Below are 24,765 nucleotides of genomic sequence, written 5' to 3'. Positions count from 1 at the left end.
AAAGAAAGAAAGAAAGAAAGAAACATTTTCCTGCCACATTCATCATATAGTTAAAAGGCATTGTTTATTATACTTGGTTCTTTGAAAATTCACAGCTATTGCTGGCCTGCTGAGAAATCTGATTTACATATAAAAGCAGCATCATTTCTGTATCACAAATTTTAAAGATGCTGATGAGTTCATTTCAATTGTTTTCTATTTCTTTAAAACCCTTGCTCTAGCCAAGGGTAATAGGCGGTAGGCCTCGCCCTGGGGAGGCTTGAGATAGCAAGACTGCAAATCTGAAGCAGCCTGAACTCCACAGCAAGACTCCGTCTCAACAAAATACAAAGTGCAAACATTTTGTAGGTTCCACAAGAACACTCAAGGAACACAACTAAGAACTTCAGGTTAGAAGCCGGGCAGTGGTGGCGCACGCCTTTAATCCCAGCGCTTGGGAGGCAGAGGCAGGTGGATTTCTGAGTTCGAGGTTAGCCTGGTCTACAGAGTGAGTTCCAGGACAGCCAGGGCTACACAGAGAAACCCTGTCTTGAAAAAAACAATAACAGCAAAAAGAACTCTCCAGGTTAGGTTCAGGACACCAGGGACATCTGGGGCTATGTCCAAAGTGCCCTCACTGGTGTCCTGTTAGACAGCCAGGCCTCTGCAGAGTTCACAGCATCCCTCCTGACATGAGCTCCACAAAGAACCCCGGAGAGGAACACCCAGGAAGGAAGCTGGGACCATGGAGAGGCCCTTCTGCCCATCTTCCCTTGCTCTCTGGGGCTCCCCCGCCCCTCCCCCCATGCTGTCAGGATAGATCTCAAAGGACATTTCTATATATACTTAAAGAGAAATCCAGAGGGGGTAGCTAAGGACCTCTATTTCCAGTTCATAGTTGGTGTTGGGAGAGGGAACAGCACAGCAGGAAGACTCCAGATAAGGAAGGACTTACTTTCGTTCTAGCTGCATCCTCGTTTTAACCATCCAAATAGGATTCATTAAGGTATTTGTGATAAAAGCTGGAGGGGAAAAAACAGTCATCACTGATACAGCCAGTGCTTGCTCTCAAGTCACGATGCAGTGGCCTGCACCCCTGGGCACAGAAGCCATGGGTTCATCACTCTCTACCCGTCCCACAGTACAGCAGCTACTGCCACACACAGCCCTTCGGCCTCTAGGTGGCGCTGCTATCATTTCGGTTCATTTCAATCCTGGGGCAAAAACTATTTAAAATTCCAATTTAGAAGCTTCAGATCCAGAAATAATTTACTTTTAAACTTGCTGATCTCCACTTATGGCTAACATTGAATAAGGATGTTAAGTCTTCAGTTAACTGAATTCAAACTTGGAATTTTAAGGAAACAAACATTTAAAAACCCACTGGCCCATAGTAATTAGGTAAGCCTTCGGCAGCTGGTAACATTCCAGACCAGCCCCAACCATCCATGCCCAGTTCTCCTCTAAGGCTAGTGCCCACCACAGTCCTCAGTAAGCAGATTAATTAAGTCACTGGAGGACAAGGGTTTGAAAAGCTCCCCCAAGGTGTGCTTGCTTTACCCAGGGTTCTTCTGGGTTAAGTTTACAAGCGTTACAAAGCTGATTAACAGGGTCTGGATTACGGCTAATTCGCCATGGATCAGCCTGTTTTGGAATGGTACACTGTCCTGCTCAGGGCTCAGTATTAAGGGGAGTCGCTGTTCTTGTGTGGCAAAGTTTGCTTAATATTGCTTTTTCTCCAAGCTAGAGTGGTCTGAGAAAATGGAATCTGTTTATAAACTGCTAATAGTCATGTTCTACAAACTCTATACAAAGCTTTGGGAAATGGTTTTAGGGTCAAAAGAAGCAGGGTTAGTAATTTTATTGAGAGTTGTTAACAAAGGAAATTGGTGTGGACACATTACAGGCTGTTGGCAGAAGGAAGAAATTCTAAAATGGGAATCTAAATTCTCTAGAATATTCTGTTAGATTTAAATGGACAGAGCTTCTGTGTAGAAGGGCAGAGGCTTCTCCTAGTGACTTAGGAGCCAGTGCTTTCTCACACATTCCCTGGGGAAAGTCCTGCCTGAGCTCCACAGTGTGGCGGAAGTGCTTCCTCAGAAGAGAACAGACCATCTGGAGGCATAAGGCCTTAAGTTCAGCCTCCAGTACCACACAACACATAAAACCCTGATTCTTGCTGTGCAAGTCAGCTGTTAAGGGCAGATGCACCCCAGACACCTTGGGGAGTCAGAAAGCAGCTCTTCCTTCCCATCAGCATTTAGTAGGGAAATAGGAAGATGAAGAACTCATTTGTCCAGTGTAGAAGTGTGTGGGCGCCTGGAGAGAGAGTATGAAGCTAGAGTGGTCTGAGAAAATGGAATCTGTTTATAAACTGCTAATAGTCATGTTCTACAAACTCCAATACAAAGCTTTGGGAAATAGTTTTAGGGTCAAAAGAAGCAGGGAGTTAACATCTAATTCCTGGAAAGAAAAAAAGCAAAACAAACAACACATACTTTGGGACAGTCTTCGCTTCACTTGCTAGGGGACATACCTGCAGAGCCAGCTGAGAAAATGTGCACAGCATTGCTGTTAGGCACGAAGATGCCGTTGAACTGCTCTTTGGCTTTGGAGTAACATGCAAAGTACACAGCCCTGTGGGGACAAACAGAACACCATGAAGAGATCACGACTGCACTTTAAAGTACATAGAGCCCTCTGCAACATCTATCATAAATAAGAGACCACAGCAGAGAGTAAAGATCTTAGCCAGCCAGGAACAGGAGGCAGGACTCACACCAAGGCCTGACACTGCACCGGAATGTTCATGCTTTCCAGAAATTAAGTGGTGACAGCCATTTCCAGAATAACAGTAAATGAGATTTTTGGTAATGCATATAAAAGTCCTTTCACTTTGTTTGTTTGTTTGTTTGTTTGAGACAGTTTGAGACAGTTTCTCTGTGTTGTCCTGGCTATTCTGGAACTTACTCTGTAGCCCAGGCTGGCCTCAAACTCATAACTCCACCTGCCTCTGCCTTTGGAGTGCTGGGATGAAGGTGTGTGCCACCGCCACCTGGCTCCTTTCACACTCTGGGTGAATGGTAAGCATCTGAGTGGGGGCGTGTACTGTCTTTTGAAAGGTGCACTGTTTCTACAATGTAATCACGCTCTGCTTTTGTCTTGTGTTCAACTAGTGCAGACTTCAGTCTGAACTGCCTGCAATGACTGGGGAGGTGTGCTTCATCTCTGTGATGCAGGAGCGATGCTTCTCTTCACCTCTGCTGACCAGCGGGCCATCACAGAATCTACTGCAACTAAGGATTCTGACTACTACTGACCAGAATCCCAGAAGGCCACTGGTTCGGACTAAGTTCTGGCACCAGATCAGGACAGAAAAGACAGAAGGGGAGTCCGGGCAACAGTGGTGGTAGTGGTGGTGTAATCATTTGAAGTTTCCATTCCTGTTACCAGGTCATTTGGCCTTCCTTCCAGGAAATCAGGATTAGAGAAAAGTAACATGTTTCCCACAGGGGCAAGCTTTAATCAGCATAAGCAGGCTCCCTCTGCGCTAACTCTTAGAGCGAGAAGCCTGGTGAGAACCAGCCGTTGTGGCTCTCCTGTTCTCTCTGCTCTTCCCCGTGAGTGAGTAACTCAGAGATACTCGACCTTTCGATGAAACCTCTTCATCCTTGTTTATGCTTTTTACGGCCCTGTTCTGTCTAAACAAACAAACACACCCATTTCGTTTTACGGAATAAAGCACTGGAATTTGGCCAGATTCCAAACAGAAAAGGCAACTAAAACCTTAAAGTCCATCTTTAGAGGACTTCGGCCCATGACAACACTGCCACTTGTCCCTTTTACACACACAGTTGCTGTCTATTAGCACTGCCCATAGCTTTATGCAGAGACAGACACTAGCCACACGAGGTTAATGAATACGTGGACTGTGGCCAGTATTTTCATCAAAAAGGTGAATGGAGGCAACAGCTTGGCATGCTGGGACAGTGTAATTCTGAGAAGGCTTTAAAAAGAAAAAACCAAGGACAAGGGCTGGAGAGATGGCCCAGTGGTTGAGAGCACTGACTGCCCTTCCAGAGGACCTGAGTTCAATTCCCAGCACCCACATGCTGGCTCACAGCCATCTGTAATGGGATCAGATGCCATCTTCTGGTGTGTCTGAAGACAGCGACAATGTACTCACAAATAAAATTAAATAAATAAATAAATAAATCTTAAAAAATACAATCAAATCCAAGGATGTAATATAGAAAGTAAAGCCTAGGACCCGCCTGACCCGCCTGACCCGCCTGACCCGGCTCTGTAACTCCTTCAGACGAATGTTCCTGTGGGTCCGCCCCCTGGATATCCTGCTACGAAAGCAGATAACAAGGAGCTGTGTGTGCTTCAACCCTGGGCATTTCTACACCCAGGGACTGACCACACACCACACTCAAGGTAAGAAGCTCTCCCTTAGAGAGATTGGTCACCATGGTCACCACTGCTTCTCCATGTGAGACATGGTTAGGCAATTTTACTACGGGGGGTTGGGGGGGAGGGCAAACAGCCATTCAACAGTGTCACTCTTGGGCAAGAAAAGATCCATACTGAATAACCGGGAGCTCACTCAGCAGTTAAGTGCTTACCTTGACGGGGCAACTCCAACCAAATTTGGACCCAAGCCTCTGAAGAGTGACTTTGGTCCCTCCTTTTCCAGGATCGATCTGAATAATAAGAAAGAGACATAGCTTTAGAGTCTTTCTGGATCCTATAGCTGCAGATGAGACTGGTTAGATAAATGTTTAGAGAACATGAAACCCTAGTGGATCCTCAGAACAAACAGGGTGCAGTGACATATCCCTGTAATCACAGTCCTTGGGAGGCAGGAACAGGAAGTTTAGCAGTGGAGTCATCCTTGGCTACAAAGGGTCTGGGGCTAGTTGGGCTACATGAAACTGTCTCAAAACAAACCAAGACCTCTGAGTAAAGCCTATCTGGGCTATAAGAAGCCAACCTTCACAGCGTCGCCTTGAAGGAATAAAATGTTTAGGAGCCCCTTGACTCTTACTTCCCTCTGTAGAGAAGGTTGTAGAACCAGACAGGAATGTTACACAGAATAAACCCAAAAGAAAGACTGTCCTAGAAAATCTCTGAGCCTATTTCTCAGCTACTCTCACTTCAGTCTGAAATTTCACTTTCTCAGGTAGGCTGAGACAGAAAGATCACACATTCAAGGTCTGCCTAGACCACAGTGACTTGAGGGCAGTGAGCCCCTGACTTAAGATATATACACTTATCTTGCATGTGGGAGACTCCAGGTTCAGGTCTCAGTTCTGCTTTCCCTGCAACCTAGGCCCCACAAACTATTATGGTTTTATTATTGTTTCTGGAAATAGTCTCACTGTGTAGTCCAGGCAGGTTTCTAACTTGCTATGCTCCTGCTTCAGCTTTCTAAGTGCTAGGATTACATGTGTATAATATGTCAGATCAAACAGACGAAATTTCTTTCTTTTCCTTTTTGGTTTTTTTGAGACAGGGTTCCTCTGGTTAGACCTGGAACTTGTTCTGTAGACCAGTTTGGCCTCAAACTCACAGAGACCCGCCTGCCTCTGCCTCCTGAGTGCTGGCTGGGATTAAAGGCATGCACCACCATTGCCTACTAAAAATTTATTTTTTAAAACTTACTTTTAGCCAGGCAGTGGTGGCGCACACCTTTAATCTCAGCACTCTGAAGGCAGAGGCAGGTGGATTTCTGAGTTTGAGGCCAGCCTGGTCTACAGAGTGAGTTCCAGGACAGCCAGGTTACATAGAGAAACCCTGTCTCGAAAAACAAAAACAAACAAACAAACAAAACAAAAAACAAAAAACAAAAAACAAAAAGAAAGAAAAAAGAAAAAAAGAAAGCAGAAAAACCTAAAAATAAATAAAATAAAATAAACCTTACTTTTAGTGTGTATGTATGTGCACGGAGTTACAGGTAGTTGTGAGCTGTCCAGTGTGAGCACTGGGAACTGATGCTCAGTCTCTGGGAGAACAGAAGCGTTCTTTTCCACTGAGCCACCTTTCCAGCCCCAAGATGAAAGTTCTTACCCACTGAGCCACCTTTCCAGCCCCAAGATGAAAGTCCTTGAACTTGGAGACTACACTGTGTTTCTGAGGACAGTAGAGAATTAGGGTCCAGGAGTAAAACGCATGATGCACATTTTCAAATGGTTCAGAAGGGTTTATGAATGAACACAGGGCCAAAATGACAAGGACAGTAACATGTTAAAAACTGGGCATGTCTATAAAAAGGCACAAGCAAATTTTCTGTGTCATTCTTGTAACTTCTACTATTTGAAATTATTTCAGAACAAAAGGGTTTCTTTAAAAGACAACGACAACAGTCAGGCAGTAGTGCACACCTTTAATCCTAGCTCTTGGGAGGAGAGGCAGGTGGGTCTCTGAGTTCCAGAACAGCCAGGGCTACATAAAGAAACCCTGTCTTGAAAAAAACAAAACTAACCAACCAAACAAACAAACAAATAAAATAAAAACAACACCACCAACAACTCTTTCTACATGCCTTAATAGTTGAGACTGAAATTATAGCATGTAAAGTTTATAGAAATCAAGGATGGGAGGGTCTCTCTATGAACACAGTGCTTCAAAATGAAACTCGTGGGAGTTTCACTGGAGTCACAAAGCCAAAAATAAGCCTCCTGGCTCCTATCAGGCACAACTTAATGTTTTCAATTAAGGTTAACACTTTATTTTTATTGTCTTGCTCAAAGAGGACTGTCTTCAAAAGCCAAGCCCCTCGAACAAAACACGTCTCTGGTAGCACCTTGGGGTGAGCCACGCCCAATGATACAGCAGGTACTGGAGACTCGGAAGCTGCTCTGCCTGACAATGTGTAGCCGTCACTGTGGGCTCCAGCAGTGAGCCCTGTGCAGCCGACAAGCTACTTAAGACCTTGAAGGGAACCTCTGGCTCTGGGAAGTTAGGAGCCCTCATCCATAATGCAGCAAGGAGCATGTGTCCTCAAGTGACTTGTGCCTCTTAAGAGCTGAAGAAAGACAGTCTCCATAGTTACGCATTTAACAGTGGCAACCAGTCAAACCTGTTATATAAGCTGACCTTCTGCCCTATCTGGGTGTTTATAAACTCTTCTAGAACAACCAAGTTCCCACTAACAGAGCACACAGTTTTGAAAGATCCAGGCTCACTCTCCCACAGGCACGTCACCTTTCATGTTGGAAAAGCAGGTAAAAAGCAATCAGAGTCCTGTTGGAGTCTGTCACTCTCTCCCCAGGTTAGACCCGGATGCACAGGAGAGACAAGTACCTCATCCAAATATCTTCCAGAACGAGGCCGTTTCTGAAAGATACAGACACTGATTTTTAGACTGAGAAAGGGAGCTGGGTGACAGCTTCTGCTGCTCCTGTTGGTTCCCAGCGCAGGGGTGACAGCCTCTGGTGCTCCTGCTGGTTCCCAGCAGCTCTATGGGGCAGCTCACTTCACAGCAGCCTGTAAATCTCCAGCTTCAGGAGAATCCACACCTTTTGCTGGCCACCTACGCGTATGTGTAGTATACATGCATATGCAGGAATACATTTGAGTTATTAAAACTTTTAAAAAATACCTTAAAATATAAAATAATAAGGTACTTCAGTAATTAAAATCTTCACTTAAGAAATACTTTTTCAAAAAAGGAGACACCTGACAAAACAGAACTGAATGAACCCAGGTATACAGAAAAGGTCTGGGGCCTTCTTTGCTTATCTTTCACAGAGAGCCCTCTTGGTAGTGCATTGCCCCTTGGCTTAGCTCAGATGGCTGAGTACAAAGCAGCTACCTTCGCTAACCTCACTCCCAGAGCAGGACACTGTTCACTACTTTGGGATCTTATCCACAAGAACATCCACACAGCCTGAGGACATGCTTTCTTCAGATGGGAAATAGGACTCACCATACAAAGAAATTCTGCTGCAAACCTTACCTTAAGGAGCACAGGAAAGTACTCACTAATGACAACAGCACGAATGTGTCTGCATGGAGGGAGGCCAGTAGGCCATTCTCATGACCTTTACTGACTCGCTCAACTTCCTAAAAATCATTTGGTTGGTACTGAGTGCTTCTCCAGTCACACACAACATTCTAAGGAGCCTGAGGACACCTTATTAATCAAAACAAAACACCTCCCACCTTCCAGGGTGGAGTGAGAGCCAGGAGACAAAGAACATGTGATAAGTAACCAGTGCAGGTGGAGGATGGAGGTAGGAGCTGTGGGTGAAAGAGGAAGGCAGGCTGGGGAGCTCAGATTAAATAACTGGGTCACTGCAGGACATACCTGCAAAGGTGTCAAAGCCAGAGATAAGCTGGCACAAGGAACTTGTGCTAGCTATGTTCCTGTGCTTTTATCAGTTATTCTTGAGACAGAATCCCACTGTGTAGCCCTGGCTGTCCCGGAACTCTCTATGTAAAACAGGCTGGCCTTGAACTCAGAGACCCACCTGCCTCTACCTCCTGAGTGCTGAGATTAAAGGCGTGTGCCGCCATGCCCATTCCTGTGCCTTTAAAGGAACAAGGAGGCTGGAGGGGAACAGTAGAGTCACAGGACTGCTGAGTGAAGAGTCTGCAGGCCCAGGGACGGCTGCTGCTTGGAAGAAGGAAGTGAGCAGAGCGAGGAGTATGGCTGGCTCCATCTCAAGCCCGGGCATCTCGGGCACCAGCACTGCAGCACAGGCATGCTGATGGCACAGCCTTCCTTCACCAGGACAGCGCTAGCCTCTTACATACTTTGAAAGCAGAGTTGACAGCATTTACTGTGGATGGAGAGAAGTCTCCAGAGTGGCTCCAAGGTCCCAGAACTGTAGCTACAAGAATGAAGCTTCTTTTAACCATGTAGGCTCAGGGCCTAGCAGGGCAGGAGCTCTGGTCTGCACCCATTTTGTTGGGCATGAGTTGAAAACATTCATGCTGTCCACATAGGCAGCTGCTGGTGGTAGATGTGAGAAACCCCATCTCTCACAGGTGACTAACTGAGTCCACTGGGGGACAGCTGTCACTGAGGGAGCCCCGGGACCCTGCCACAGAAGGAAGAGGTGAGGTGGTATGGCAGCAGCCACAGCTATGGAAGCAGAAGCAGCAGCCAGTGGAGGGGCTGAGGTCCTGCTCCTGGCATCTCTGGGCCAGTAGCAGCTACATCTCCACACAGGACCTGAAGGAGGCTGCAGCCCAGTCGTGAGCTGAGCCGCTCTGGTTTTGGTTTACCTTGCTCTTAGCTGCTCCAAACTGTTCTAGAAATGAGTGGGATGTACACTGAACACAACTCTGGGCATCTACAATTGTTAACCTGCAAGTCTTTCTCTCTAGGATGAGAGTAACTCAGGGCCAGACACTAATCTTTAAGGCTTAGGTAAAAACTCAATAGAATCTTTTTAAAACCTGAGAGGTACTGACAGCAGCCCGCACTGCAGGAGCATCCTAAAGACATACACAACAGGCTAAAGAAATACAGCTCAAGTGAGACAACTGCACACGACCTTTTTAACTGGCAGCACCATTAACGTAAGAAGCTGACTTAATTCCATGGTTAACATTTGACATTAACACAGTGGAAATGGCTATTCATGTGGAAGTGGCAGTTTGTGATGTCACAGCCACTGACTGACCGACCACCCGCTGCTATGGGTCTGTGGTGGAGCAATGGCTTTTGTGTGGTGTGGAAGTGGCTCCTGAATTTTCAACAACAAAGTGCCCTTCTCCTCTGGTTTCTGCTGTGATGAATAACTCACATAGGTGGGGCTACTGGAGATATAAAAAACTAGAGATGGAGAATACACATCCCATAAAACTTGCAGGAAGAGAAACATTCACATTTACCTTACAGGCTTAGTCCAGCTTTTGGGTAATGGTTTCTCGTGCACAGTAAATGGTAACTAGTCACATGAAGCAGTTAGTTCTTCTGAATGCTAGTGAAGTGGCCTGCTTACCCACTTCCATCTCATGAAGGACAAAGGGGAAGCATTCTCTGTCACTGAGGACCACAGATCCTGTTTGTCCTCACCGGCCTTCATGTTGCCTCACACACCCCGGCCTCTGGCCTTCCCGTGCTTATTACTAACCACCACTAACCACCTGCTTTTGGGAATTCATTCTCTTAGTGTTAAAACTGAAAACTTGATCCTCCTTGGCAGGAATTTCTTTTAAAAATCTGACCAGGGCTAGAAATATGGCTCAGTGGTGAAGAACACTGGCAGTTCTGGACCTCGGTTCAATTCCCAGCACCCACATGGCAGGTCACAATTGTTTGTAACTCCTGTTCCAGGAGATTCAACACCCTCACACAGACATAAGTGCAGGCAAAACACCAATGTACATTTAAAAATTAATTAATTAACTAAAAACAAAAACAAACAAACAAAAAACCCATCTGACCAGCACACTGAGTAAGGACGACTGTCACCAAACTTGACAACCTGAGCCTGATCCCCAGAGCCCTCCCCTCTACCCATGTGCTATGGCACATCATCCCAGTCCTCAAAAAATAAATAAGAAATCTAACTCTTCTATCTGGACCAAACTGTATAAAGTGGACAGGCGAGTGACAGGGGAGGCCTGTATGACTGGGCTGCACTTACTTCAGAACTTGTAAGAGTCCAGGCGTCACAGACGTTGGTCTCACCATTCCAGCTCCACTAATGGTCCCCAGATGAACCTGAGGATAATACACCGTCCGAAGAGCTAGTCTTGAAGACTGCAGTCTCGTCTTAATGACTTCTAGTGGACATGTGAAAATAGCACCAACCGTGCCCCCGCACCTGCAGGAGAAAGGCCACAGCAGGGTCAGAGGCAGCATACGTCTGTCAGCAAGTCTGACTGACAGCTAGTCTTTTCCTCTCTAAAACAGAGTACCCGTTCATTTCATACCACTTCAAAGACTTAAAACACGAGCTGAGGACCCAGACTTAAAGAGAACCACTTTACAATGACCCGTCAGCTCAGATGCCACATGGCCACTTGCCAACAGCTTGGTGCCATCCCTCCACACAGTACTGCAACCAACTCCCACTGGATATTTATTCATCCAGTCTCACCATGAGACGCGCCATGAAGAGTCTGGAGACCACATCTCTGCACACCGAAGCCGAATATTCAGATGGTGCTACTTTTTTGGAAATCTGTTTATTACAGCAGATCATCTAACGTGGACACCACTGAATATTACAGTACACTTTCTTCACCTATGAAGTCCTAGTTCCTTCCTTCACAACTGACTAGCACACACGGTCTTTTCCTAGTTGCTGTCTCTCCAGGCCATTCCTCTAAGACGATGGCATCAGTTCTGCCCTTCACAACCCGCTGAGCTCCATTTAAACACGTTTTTTCTTGGTACAGAATGAAGTCAGGCTCACACTAGGCAGATGCTCTGAGCTATACTCACAGACCTTTTTATTTTACTTCAAGACAAGGTCTCACTAAATTGCCCAGCTTGCAATTCTCCTGCCTCAGCATCCTGAGCAGCTAGTCACAGGCGTGTACCACAACACCTTAAACAACTTCAAGATGCACTTATTTATCCTAAGCTACCTATTCCCACCTTCTCTTCCCCAACACTATCTACAAACCATGCTGGGTGGGCCAGCTACAGCAAACTGCCATGTACCATACAACATGGACTTTCCTCCCTCGAGGAGGAACACGGCCCTAAGCAGAGTAAGTCCAAGTTTGGTTCTGGGGTCTCACTCGCCTTTGCATCTGTGTCATCAGGACCAAACACGTTCACAAATGGTAATTGCTCAGCCAAGGATTATTTAGTTGAGAATTCAGAGAAAATATTTTTTTTTTTAAATTACATGTATTGGGGGTGGGGAAAGCATGCCATAGCACTTGTCTAGAGATCAGAGGACAACTTTCAGGAGTGGGTTCTCTCCTTCCACCACGTGGATCCGGCAACTGAACTCAGGTCATCAGCCTGGGCAACAGGTACCCACCAAGTGATCCAGTACCTTTTAAGGTATATATATTTGGGGGAGCACTTCCTCTACCTGTCAGAGTCTGTCCCAGACACTGCCTCTTGGGGAGGCTGAGTGAGGGGAGTTTGACTGTGCTTACCCCATGTGGGCTGGTGTAGGGCTGTGGGACTGTGGGAAAGCTCTGAGACACCGCTCTGTGGGTAGGAAAGTACAGGCTGAGATGTGGGGAAGCAGGAGCTGGTTCCTTGGGTCTGCTGTGGGGTTCTCAGACTCCTGGATACCCAGGTAGGACTTAAATCACAGACCTACAGCTGGCAAGATGGCTCAGCAGCTGGGAAAAGGGCTTCACCCAACCCTGATGACTTGAATTTAATTCCTAGAATGCATTTTTTAAAAAAAGCTGGTTGGAGTGGTTTGTGTCTGTAACTCCAGCCCCAGCATCCTACAGTGAGATGGGTAATAGACAAGGGAAAATTAGCCAGAAGCTCACATACAAAGGGCAGTGGGAGAAATAAACAAGAACGCCAGCCTCAAACATAAAGTGGGAAGGACTGGAAGGATGGCTCAGAGGTTAGGAGGACTTGCTGAGTCCTAAGTCTCTGAGTTTTCCAGAGGACTTGAGTTCAGTTCCCAGGACCATGAAGCAGCTTAAACCTCTCCTTACGTCCAGTTCCAGGATTCTCAATGTCCTCTTCTCGCTTCCCTACATACACACAGGCCAAACACTGCGCACATTAAATACATACATACATAAATCAATCAATCCTAAAAAGGAAAGTGGGAAAAGAGAAGCAGTTCTAGAAAGTCACCCTTTAGCAGACGCACACCAGCACTGGTGCCCGCACGCTCCCCTCTGCCTCAGCACACTACTCCCGGCTATGGTCACACAGAGGAAGCCAGGTCCTTGTGACTTAGCACTGGACTACGCCATTGGTTAAAAGATTGCTTCTGCTGGATGCTATGGTTTGCATGGGTAATCCTGCACTCTAGAGAGGGAGACTGCGTGACTGAGGCTCTCCTGGACTACACAGCAAGACCCTGTCTAAGAAAGAGAAAGAAAAGAAGAAAGGAGGGAGGGAGGGAAGGAGGGAAGAAGGAAACAAAAGTACTGTTTGGTGATAAGCATCCAATCCTCCACCAATCTTCTTATGGTGTGGGAATATATTAGCCCAATTTGCCAAAAGGACTTGAATGTTAAACAGAAACATAAATATGGGTGAGGGAGGAGAGGAAACAGCTTTATTTGGCTATTTAGGCAAACCTGTGTTAAAATTATGATCATAGCATGAAAAATAAGATAAATTGAGCTGTTGCCTACTACCAAAAAAGAAGGGAGGAAGGAGTGAGACAAGATTCAGGAAGAAGGGAAGGAGAGGACAGGGAGACAAGAGAATGGGAAGAGGTAGCCTGGGCTTCTTTGATGTACACTGTAGCCCCAGAATTTGGGAGGTTAAAGCATGAAGATTATCATGAATTCCAGGCCAATTAGGGCTACAAAGCAAGACCTTGTCTCACAAAACAAAATCCAGAAACTCGAGCTGAACACAACACTGTGCTGGCATTATTACCAGTGAGCTAGCACTCACTAGGCGACCCCATTACCATGGTGCTGCAGAGGGAGGCTGGCACCCAGCAACCACAAAGGCGGTTAAGGGCTGTGATAGGGCTGAAGGGAGGCAAGACAGAGAGGAGTGGGGTCGTCCTTCTCAGGGCTTCTTTATTTTATTTTACTTATATAAACAATGAACAAACATCTGGGTGTGTCTGAGGATTAGCCAGGGGTGAAAATCTGCCCCCGATGTGGGTCAGAGCATCACAGAGGGCTGCATGGAATGAAAGGGAATGTTCTCTTTCTCTCTCTGTTTCCTGGCCACCTTGAAGTTGCTAAAAACTCAAACCCAGATAGATAACTCCTTCCCCAACTAAGTTGTTTCTGCTGATTATCACAGCAACAAAAAAAAAAGTCTAACACACTTGGCCAGAAACTCTGTGGCAGCACTGAGTATTTTCTTTCTCTAGTCTACATATTCCTGGGCACTAAAGCCAATGAGGCCCACGACAGTCTCCTTCTATGTCCCCAGAAGCCAGCAAGATAATCCTGTGGTAGGAAGTCACCTATGTTCTTTTCTAGCCTCTTCTCATCTTGTTGGCCTGGGCACAACTACAGCCCCTACTTTAGGAAGGATATGGAACCAACTGAGCCCTTCAATTTGCAATCCAGACCTACTAGGGGCTGGGACAAAGCAGGAAGAGTAACAGGAAGACACCCCTCCTCTCCAGGGCCCAATACTGATAAGCATCTTTCTCTTCAGAGCCATGGAGTCGGCCTCTTGGTTCTGAGCATCTTCAGGCAATGTTTAGATATTAGGAAGTCATATTCAACATGATGGTAGGTGGTGTTAGCATCAGAGATGGGGGATCAACTATCTAGCTGGACAGGAATATTTAAATCACTGATCTCCTAAGTCAGTGGTTCTAAACCTTCCTGATGCTACAATTCTTTAATACAGTTCCTCATATTGTGTGACTCCCAACCATAAAGTTACTTTGTTGCTACTTCATAACTGTAATTTTTAATGCTAATAATCATCATGTAAATATAATATGTAGGATATGTTATGTGACCCCTGTGAAAGGACTGTGTGACTACCAACAGGGATCATGACCTATAGGCTGAGAATGGCTATCATAAGTGGAGTGCATATACTGAGATGTGTTTCTAGATATCCACTGGTGTAAAGAAAGAAAACAGAGTCTGGAGAGATGGCTCGGTAGCTAAGAGCTCACACCTTTCTTCTAGAGAACCAAACTTTGGTTCCCAGCACCCATCATCCAGCAGCTTGTAACTGCTGTTACTTCAGCTCAGAGGGATCTGATACTCTTTTTAGGTCTCCACAGGAACCCACACACTTGTCATACACTTGTAACACACACACACACACACACACACACACACACACACACACACGCACACACGCACAAAATAAAAAAAAATTTGTGTGTGTTTTTGAGTGTAGTATTGGCTGTCCTGGAACTCACTATATAGACCAGGCTGGCCTCAAATTTAGAGCTCTACCTGCCTCTGCTTCCCAAGTGTGATTAAAGAAAGGTGTGTGCTACCACCACCTGACTAATAAAAATTTTTAAAGGAAAATATGGAGAAAAATTTTACTTAAATTTTTACAACTTAATGTATATTTTGTGTATATCTCATACATATAAAATAAAGAGAGTACTAAAACTATTCGTGGCAGGAGTTGGGGTGGCAGGAGTCGGGGAGATGGCCCTGTGTGTGAAATGCTTGCCTCACAAGTAACCATAGTAACGGACAGGTGGATCTACAAAGCTCACTGGCCAGCCAATGTAGCCAAGTTGTTGAGCTCCAGGTTCTAGGACAATGGTTTGTGGCACTATTCGAAGGTGTGGCCTTGTTGGAGTAGGTGTGTCACTATGGATGTGGGTTTAGGACCCTCATCCTAGCTGCCTGGAGGCCAATATTCATTTTATTTTATTATTTTTTTTGGTTTTTTCGAGACAGGGTTTCTCTGAGTAGCCCTGGCTGTCCTGGAACTCACTCTGTAGACCAGGCTGGCCTCGAACTCAGAAATCCGCCTGCCTCTGCCTCCCAAGTGCTGGGATTAAAGGCATGTGCCACCACCGCCCGGCCATGGAGGCCAGTATTCTGCTAGCAGCCTTCAGATGAAGATGTAGAACTCTCAGCTCCTCCTGCACCATGCCTGCCTGGATGCTGCCATGTTCCTGCCTTGATGATAATGGACTGAACCTCTGAACCTGTAAGCCAGCCCCAATTAAATGCTGTCCTTTATAAAACTTGCCTTGGTCATGGTGTCTGTTCACAGCAGTAAAACCCTAAGTCAGAGGCTCTGTCTTTAAACAAAAAAAGTTGACCTTTATATACATACACACCAACATAGCTAGGAACACAAGAACATTGTAATCTTAGGGCCATGTGATCAAAATCTGAGACCACTACTGTAGACTCGGTTCCTTGGTTCCTAGCCTAGGCAATTCTGCCACCACCTCCATGACATCTAGCCACATTTCAAGACATTTTTGGTTGTTGAAGTGATGTTATTAGCAAACTGGGAGGCTGTTAAACATCCTAAAAGCACAGGGGAGAACAATCACCTGGCCAAAGCTGGAAAACTCCAGTCTAGACTGGGAGGACAACAAGCTCATCTTGGAGGCAGTGTAAATAGGGTGGTGGCATTGCTGGCAGCCTCCTGGCGTAGGCCCTTCTGTCCTAACCAGGTCTGTCTCCTAAGCCATACAGTATGAGTGGGATCGAGGCCATTTCTACTTTTAACTCTGACTCACTTAAACCTATTAACAGATACTATGTACTCTACCACACTGTTGTTCAGAGAAGAGCATGTGACTCGGCCCAAGATTCTCATCATAAATTCCCCTAGAGCCTTTGCCCACTAAGCTACCTCTCGGGTCCCAACGTGCTCTTTATAATAAAAATCACTACCCAACTAGTGGTAAACTGATTCCCAAGTTCATGTACTATACATAGGTACAAAATGGCTCTACCAACAATCAATCCCAACATGTACTCTGCCTCCTAATCGTTGGCAGTTCAGTAATTTTTCCTCTTCTCTGCTACTTCTGTAATCACTACTTGAAGAACATTAGTTACTTTTGGCATACACTACAATATTCTGGTTAGTTTATTTAAATATCGGACATCAGGATTATGAGATTGTCAATTAGCAAATTGCATATTCATTAAGGCAAAAACAATTGGAAGTAGATGGTTCTTCTCCTTGAAATGATACATCCTCTATTCCATTTCATTTGGAAAGAAAGCTTTAAATAGCACTGCTAAGGTTGGAGAGATGGCTCGGTAGTGAAAGAGTCCTTGCTTGCTCTTGTGGAGGCCCAGGCTCAGTTCCCAGCCCCCACACGGTGGCTCCTCGCTGTTTCTATAGCTCCTGTTCCAAGGGGTACAGTAGCTTCTTCTGGCCTCAGTGGGCACCAGGCATGCTCATGCTGCACATGCCCATAGGCAAGCCACACACCCATGTGCATAACATAAAAATACATGAATCTTAAGGGGAAAAAAGCATCCCAAGTGACGAAGACTCCTTCAAAAGAATCTTTCGAAGATAAGAGAAAGCTAAATTAACATTACCTAATACCAATACAGCTTCAGCAATATTGATATGTAACTCAGCAATGAAGCAGTTTCTCTTTATTTAGGACAGTTCAGACCACATCCATTTATAGCAGAGTTAAGTTGACAAGTCGGTATTAAATTGTTCAATACTGACTGGTAGTTGTAACCTGCTGGGCATCACAAAAAAACTTCCATCCTTAGCGGGGGTTGGGGGGTGGGAGGGGAGGTAGTGACACACGCCTTTAATTCAAATGCTAGGGGGGCAGAGGCAGGTGGGTCTCTGAGTTCAAGGGCAGCCTGGTCTACAGAGTGAGTTCCAGGACAGCCAGGGCTACACAGAGAAACCCTGTCTAGAAACAAACAAACAAACAAAAACAATCAATCAAACAAACAATCAAACAAACAAACAATCAATCAAACACCCCTCTTCTCACATACACAAATAGACTAGATGAAGAAGTCAATTATATACATAATAGTACATAAATAGCCTGATAAAAATATTGCTCATTATATTTAATAAAAATTCCTGTAAGTATGTGTTATTGTTAGTTTGTTTTCTATAGTTCAGTGGATACAACCAAGACCTTGTGTGTGCTAGCAATGCTTTACAGCGAGCTGTCTCCTCAGACCTCAGCTAAGTCAGAATGGTCTCTATACTTTCCCTAAGCAATGAACAGCCATTTCTGTAATGTTTCAAAGTAACCAGATTAAACTGGTAGGGACACAGTACCAGAGAGTACACCTGTCAGCTCTGTCAATGATCTGTGGAAAGACAACACATTCTGAAAATATGGGCTATACATTTTCAGATCTTAAAGGTCTACTATATTCCCATTAAAATATTTTTTTTGAGCATGCTGGGATTAAACCAAAAACCCAGGGCCATCATCATAATAAACATACAATCTACCAATAAAGTTATTTCCTGGCCCTTATTAAAAATATTTTAAAGGTCATATAACTGCATATTATAAAACACACACACACACACACACACACACACACACACACACACACACACACAGAAACAATAAGACTGAAAGCATCTAGTACAGCCTGTCAACCTCTGAATTTACAACAGCTGTCCAGTCATCTCCAGCACAGAGCAGATCTAATCACCACTCCTTGGTAGCACTGCAGGCAAAGGATGTCTCTATTACCAGAACACAAGCCCCCAGGTCCTTGAAGGCAAATCAGTTCACGAGGAAGGATTCTTTGCATGTGGAGGACACGTGATGTTTGGCGTGTGTAGATAGGACTCGCTGGACAGTGACGGAGGCTGAGCCTGGCTTGCTGGTACAGCGAGCTGTGTAATGCCTGTGGGTCTCACATCTTCGCTGATCTTCACTTGCCTGAGAGAGGCACAACTGGGAACTTCTTGTGTTCCTGGTGGTCCCTCCTGCTGACTTGTGCCGAGGCTGAGGCCTGGCTGTCTCTGGCAGGTAGTGTCACTGCTGTGGCTAACCTGACACTACCGAACTGGACTGTTGGTGTATCTGTGAGGTGTTTGCAAGTGGATCGAGCTGCTGCTGCCTACTAACCTGAGAACTGAACTCCTGATTTCCAGACAACACAGATGGGAGTTGCTCCAAAGACATCCCCACCCCCCTTTATCCTTTTTCCACTACCTCTGGTGGGTGGTGGGTTACAAGGAAGGTTAATGTGATTAAGAACCATCATTGAAAATAGGATTTGAAAATTAAAGTTACATCTTTGTTAGAGTAACAAAGTCTCTTGCTTTGAGAACACCGAGGAAAACACAAACCTTACAGGTACTAACACCAGGAATGAAGCTCATCCACACAGACCCAACGCTAGGAGGCAAACAAAAACGCTGAGGCCAAACACCTTTAAAATGCTTTGGATGGGGACTGGCGAGATGGCTTGGTGGTTAAGAATAAGTGCTGCTCTTCCTGAGGACCAGGCTTGATTCCCAGCACCCACATGGCGCTCACTTCTCTCTGTAACCCCAGTTCAAGGGATCCAATGGTCTCTTCTAGCCCCCGTGGGCATAAGGCATATATGTGATGCAGAAACATACACGCAGACAAAGCAGCCATATACATAAAATCAAATCTAAAAGATAGTTTGACTCAGTGGCTGTATCGCCACAGGTATGATTTCTAGTGCCTGAGAAGGGATAAAGTGACGATTAGAAAGACGCCATCAGTGTGTTTAGATGCTTGCTATAAATTACGCCATTCGCTCTGTGATGGTGTATTTATTCACTGGTGCCCACTCACACAGGTTTTAGAACTGGATTCCCTCCACACTGTTCCCTCCACAACCTGGCACTGAATAGTAAACACAGACCCACTGACGGTAAACTACTCAGTAATATATACTACAATGAAAACCATCACTACGAAGAAAGCAAAGTGAAGAGCAGGCAGGGTCTTGAGCCAGCCAGGCAAGGTGGCTCATGCCTTATAATCTTAGTACTTAGAAGGCTGAGGCAGGATTGCGGGGAGTATGAAGCTAGCCTGGGCTATACAGTGAATTCCAGACCTGCCCACACAAAACAAACAGAGCCGGGCGGTGGTGGCGCACGCCTTTAATCCCAGCACTTGCGAGGCAGAGGCAGGCGGATTTCTGAGTTCAAGGCCAGCCTGGTCTACAGAGTGAGTTCCAGGACAGCCAGGGCCACACAGAGAAACTCTGTCTCGAAAAAAAACAAACAAACAAAAATAAACAAAAAGAACTTGATCTTATGTTTAAAGTGAGCATAAAATTGGGATGGGGCGTATACACACTTGGAACCTTTTCCAATGCGGTTATTTCTAGATTTTGGTCTGTGGTGGGCTTTCTGTTCTCTTCTCAAAGGGCAATATGTTACACTGAAAACCTGACTATTCTATGCTAATATAGGATGAAACCTTCGGAAATAATCCAGAGACTTGTTTCTTCAAAATAAATAAATAAATAAATAAATAAAGACTATGAATTGCTTTGGTGCAGTCTGTTTTTTTTTTTAAATAAATTTTCACTAGTTATATTAATTTATAAGCCTCTCTGGAGAGATGGCTCAGCAGTTAAGAGCACTGACTGCTCTTCCAGAGGTCCTGAGTTCAATTCCCAGCAACCACATGGTGGCTCACAACCATCTGTAATGGGATCTGATGTCCTCTTCTGGTGTGTCTGAAGACAGCAACAGTGTACTCACATATATAAAATAAATAAATAAATAAATAAATAAATAACTTATAAGCCTCTGATAGCTAGAAAAGTGTGTCAGCGGGACCTGGTGGCATCCATCTTTAATGGTGGTACTGGGAGGCAGAAGCAGAGACAGAAGATCTCTGTAAGTTCTAGACCTTGTCTCCAAAAAAACAAAACGTGTTTGTATTACTATAATTAGTGATATCGTTAAATCTGTTTGGGAACATAGCCTTCAGTGAGTATTCAATAAACAAGGGAAACACCACAGATTTTAAAAGCAAGATCACAGACTTCTCAAAGGCACTGAACTTAGCTCTCTGGAGAGACGCCAGCCAAACAAGAGGAAAGCGCTTATCAGGACCCCCGCCTTTTGACTAGAGGCTGTGCCCTCTTTATATACAACTCCTTTCATGCTCTACCTTAAAAGATAGTTTAGGCCGGGCGGTGGTGGCGCACGCCTTTAATCCCAGCACTCGGGAGGCAGAGGCAGGCGGATTTCTGAGTTCGAGGCCAGCCTGGTCTACAGAGCGAGTTCCAGGACAGCCAGGGCTATACAGAGAAACCCTGTCTCGAAAAACCAAAAATAAATAAATAAATAAATAAATAAATAAATAAATAAATAAAAGATAGTCTAGTCTAAAATCTAATTAGTAACTCTGAAAGCATCTTTTTGAGGGTTCATTTCTTTTCTCGTCCGCAAGCACAGAGATCTTAAATGGCTAATGAGGGAACTAGAACTTGTTAAACACCACAGCTTCAGACAACAACACTTAATAAACTCTTAATGAGTCCCGGAAGCCTTGCTGCCCACTGCAGTATTCTCTATCAGACCGTCAGAGGCTGGAATTGGCAGCCAGAGGGCACTGTGAAGGGTGTGAAGGGAGATCCATCCAGACAGTGCCATCAACTATAGTGCGCCTCAACACTGGCCACTCTGAAACTCCTCCAGTTAAACACCATGCACCCACACAACCTAAGAGACCACTCAGTTAAAAAAAAAAAGTGTAGCCGGGCGGTGGTGGCGCACGCCTTTAATCCCAGCACTTGGGAGGCAGAGGCAGGCGGATTTCTGAGTTCGAGGCCAGCCTGGTCTACAGAGTGAGTTCCAGGACAGCCAGGGCTATACAGAGAAACCCTGTCTCGAAAAAACCAAAAAAAAAAAAAAAAAAAAAAAAAAAAAAAGTGTAAAAAACAAACAAACAAACCAAAACCAACCCATTGAGTATAAACTTATTTCTCTTGGCTTTAGAAATGTTTTAAATTCCCAAGGGATGACACATTTATATAAAGCGGTTTGTTCTAAGGGTGCCTCCTTGAGGCTTACACTCAAAGGTAATACCAATGAAGACATGGGTGGGAGGAATGAGGGGCTGACCAAAATGAATGAACAAACAATTCCTCCAGCCTAAGCACAACCATTAAAGCTATCTGCTTGGAGAAAGAAACCGCCTGCTTGCCAGGTAAAAGTACCAAGACATCAGAAACCCTTTCATCACGGTTATTTTCTGGGTAATTCTTCAACCATTACTTTCTAGTATAACAAACTGTTTAGGTCCAGGCCACAGCTAAAGTTCTCAAGTGAAGATGATAACACAGGATAAACGCTGTATGTTATGTAAAACACCCTACACTTCAATAGTTGGGCTAAGTCTCAAAAAGCTCAAGACCCCAGGGCTAGGGACACAGCTCTATAGATAAGTTTGAAAACCTGCACCAAAAGGGTCCCAAGCCACTAGCAGCTATAACAAAGAGAAAAAAATACTAATTAAAAAAAAAACCCAAACTTCTGTTTTTTTAGGGTGTTATTTCAGCTCCTAGTTGTATCCCCCTACCATAACGGATTCCTCCACTGAAAAATCACTGAAGGTGCTTTAGGATCGACAAGCACAAACAAACCTTCCGAGGTCCCCATTTACCCTCCCACGTGGTGCAGGCCAGCATCCTTTTCCCTGGACACTGCAGGGCAGGCCACGGGCTGCCCTGTGACACCTGCTCGCAGCTCTCTGACCCTGCACAGTACCTCCTGCGCTAGCTACCCTGGGACCTCCAGCATCTGCACCTCTGAAGCAGTGAGTGACCGCAGCGTGGTCAGGAAAACGTCAGGAGGCTGAAGCCACAGGGACTCGGCGAGATCGCCCCTGGTGATAGTCACACCAGCTAGGAATTATTCAAAAGGAGAATACGGCGAGTGGCGGCCGGTGGGTGGGGGATGGGAACGCGGACGCGCCGGGTGGAAAGCCGCGGTGTCGGCTGACCCCGCGATGGGGACGCGGAAGCCCCGACCCTCCTGGGCCGCCCGCCCTGGCTTCACCCCCGTCCGCGGCAGATGGGAAACGCGGATTCCCGAGGCCACGGCACGCAGGGTGAGAAGGCCGGGGCTGAGGCGAGACTCACCCGCCGGCGAAGAGATGAAGCAGCGTGTTCTCCTTCTGCTGATTGCCCGTCGCCATGGTCCTGCCGGCTCCGCGGCCCGCCGCAGCCGCTCGTGGGACGCGCGAGGTCTCGAGTCCCGCTGGCCTCGCTGCCCTCGTCAGGCAGCCGCCGACGCTTCCATGCGCGCGGGAGGCCCAGGCGCCCGGCTCCCTCCTCGGCGTCCCAGCCCGCCAGTCAGCGGCCTCTGCGGCGCTTTTCAGCCGCTAGTCAGAGCCTAGCGCGGGGCCGTCACGTGGCGGAGGCCGGGCCGTGACGTCACGGGGCGCGGTGCGGCGGAGGTGTGGGCCCGCATCCTGTGCGCCTATTGGACGGCAGGTGGATGTGGGCGTGGCAGTAGGGCAACGCGAGGCGGGGGCGGGGGCGGGGGCGGGCCCTGGAGGCTTAGCAGTCGGCTTTGGGCTGATCTGGATAGTAAGTGGATGGCCTGCAAAGCCATTGGTCGGCTTGGTCTTACTTAGAGGCTGGAAACGCGTGCTTAACCATGCTTTATGCTCCAGGCCTCCTCTTAAAACAGACAAACAAACAAACAAACAACACCAACTGTGTTTATGTGTCTGTCTGATTTGTTTTGTTTTTGAGACAATCTTACAGTACAGCTGTAAACACCGGGCTGTTTTTTGTGGGTTTTTTTTTTAAAGATTTATTTATTTATTATATATGAGTACACTGTAGCTGTCTTCAGACACACCAGAAGAGGGCATCAGATCTCATTACAGATGGTTGTGAGCCATCTCTTCAGCCCTTTTTTTTTTTTGGTTTTTCGAGACAGGGTTTTTCTGTGTAGCCCTGGCTGTCCTGGAACTCACTCAGTAGACCAGGCTAGCCTCGGTTTTTTGTGGTTTTTATTGTGTGTGTTTAGGGGATGTGGTGGGTTCACACATACCACTCTGCAAGCGTGAGGGGGCACAGTACAGCTTGCAGGAGTCAGTTTTGCCTGTCCATCATGTGGGTCCCAGGAATTGAACTCAAGTCATCAGCTTTGGCTGCAAGTACATTTATACCTTGAGACCGGATCTTTTCAAGGATTTCATTTTGTAATATTTTCATATGTATAAATGTATACAGATTACATATTATGTTACATCTCATAGCTCTGAGCTTAAGTGGGGAAAAAAAGATACTTGGCCTAAACAGCCTGCTCTCCTCCAGTGTACCCTTAGTGACTTGTGTGGTCTTGGTCTTTCTATAAATAGCATTATATTTGATATATATTTTTCAGTGTGAATTTTGTACTGTGTGCTCTGATGCTAGAACTGAGATACCCAGGCTGCTCCTCTGTTTAAATATCCTGGATCACTGCCACAGTGAGACTGGCATCTTCTTACCTTCAGGCCTGGCTCTGGCTGGGCCTTGCCTGGTTTCCCTGGCAGCACCCTGATCACGTGACTTCGGTGACTTTCCTCATGTGGGCTTCTGCACTCACTCTGTTGTTTTATTCAAACTGTTCGTCCTATCCTGGAATGTGAGCTTTCTGGGAGTTCTTGACCACTTCATGGTTGTTCTTAACAGATTGTTCCTGTCATGGTACCTGCCACCTAGTATTGCCCAAGGAACTAATAAACACATGTCCTAGGTTGAACTGATCATTCTACTCCTCCCCCAAACCTGCTCAGCCTCTTGTGCTCCCTGCCCTGGTAGTGACTTTGTATTCTGCACAGGCACCAAGGCCGTAAATGTCTGCTTCTAAATTGATTCATACTCTCTCCCTCTCCCTCCCCCCCTTCCTCTCTTTCCTCTTTCTTACTTTCTCCCCTCCTCCCCTTCTGACACTTCTAGCTCTTACAAGTCTTGGAACCCGTCTCAATCTTTGTGCCACCTCCCCCACCAGGGATTCCAGGCCTGTGTAAGTCCCATCAACTCTGCAGCTAAAAGCTGGCTGCTCCCAGGGGCCACTCCTTTGCTCCTTTACCCTCCAGAAGATTCAGATGCAGAACACAGCAACCCTTTGTCTTCCGTCTCCCGCACCTGATGAATAGCACCACCTTTAACCGTCCATCCGAGCTGCTGCCAGACGGCCTGTGTGTCCACACAGGAAAACTGGAGGAGGAGGCGAGCTGTGAGCAAACACAGCCAATCTGTATTTGATAGTGGGCATTGCTTAGAAAC

The 24,765-nt window shown here is 46.0% G+C and overlaps 1 protein-coding gene across 1 annotated transcript in view; it reads right to left on the bottom strand.

Annotated features, from left to right (window-relative positions):
• Slc25a33 (solute carrier family 25 member 33) overlaps positions 1–22,827 on the bottom strand; it is a 28,354-nt gene extending 5,527 nt beyond the window's left edge. The window contains exons 1-5 of the mRNA XM_028757871.1: positions 22,621–22,827; positions 10,587–10,766; positions 4,608–4,685; positions 2,516–2,616; positions 935–1,001 (exon numbers count right to left, since the gene is read on the bottom strand). Of these exons, the coding sequence (XP_028613704.1) occupies positions 935–1,001; positions 2,516–2,616; positions 4,608–4,685; positions 10,587–10,766; positions 22,621–22,676 (482 nt within the window). The 5' untranslated portion in view covers positions 22,677–22,827. The remainder of the gene's footprint in view (positions 1–934; positions 1,002–2,515; positions 2,617–4,607; positions 4,686–10,586; positions 10,767–22,620) is intronic.
• Positions 22,828–24,765: the final 1,938 nt, after the last annotated feature.

This window comes from Grammomys surdaster, unplaced genomic scaffold (assembly GCF_004785775.1).
Source record: "Grammomys surdaster isolate TR1022 unplaced genomic scaffold, NIH_TR_1.0 126185, whole genome shotgun sequence".
NCBI classification, from domain to species: Eukaryota; Metazoa; Chordata; class Mammalia; order Rodentia; family Muridae; genus Grammomys; species Grammomys surdaster.
Note: the sequence above shows the minus strand (reverse complement) of the source record. Positions and strands in the feature narration are given on the sequence as shown.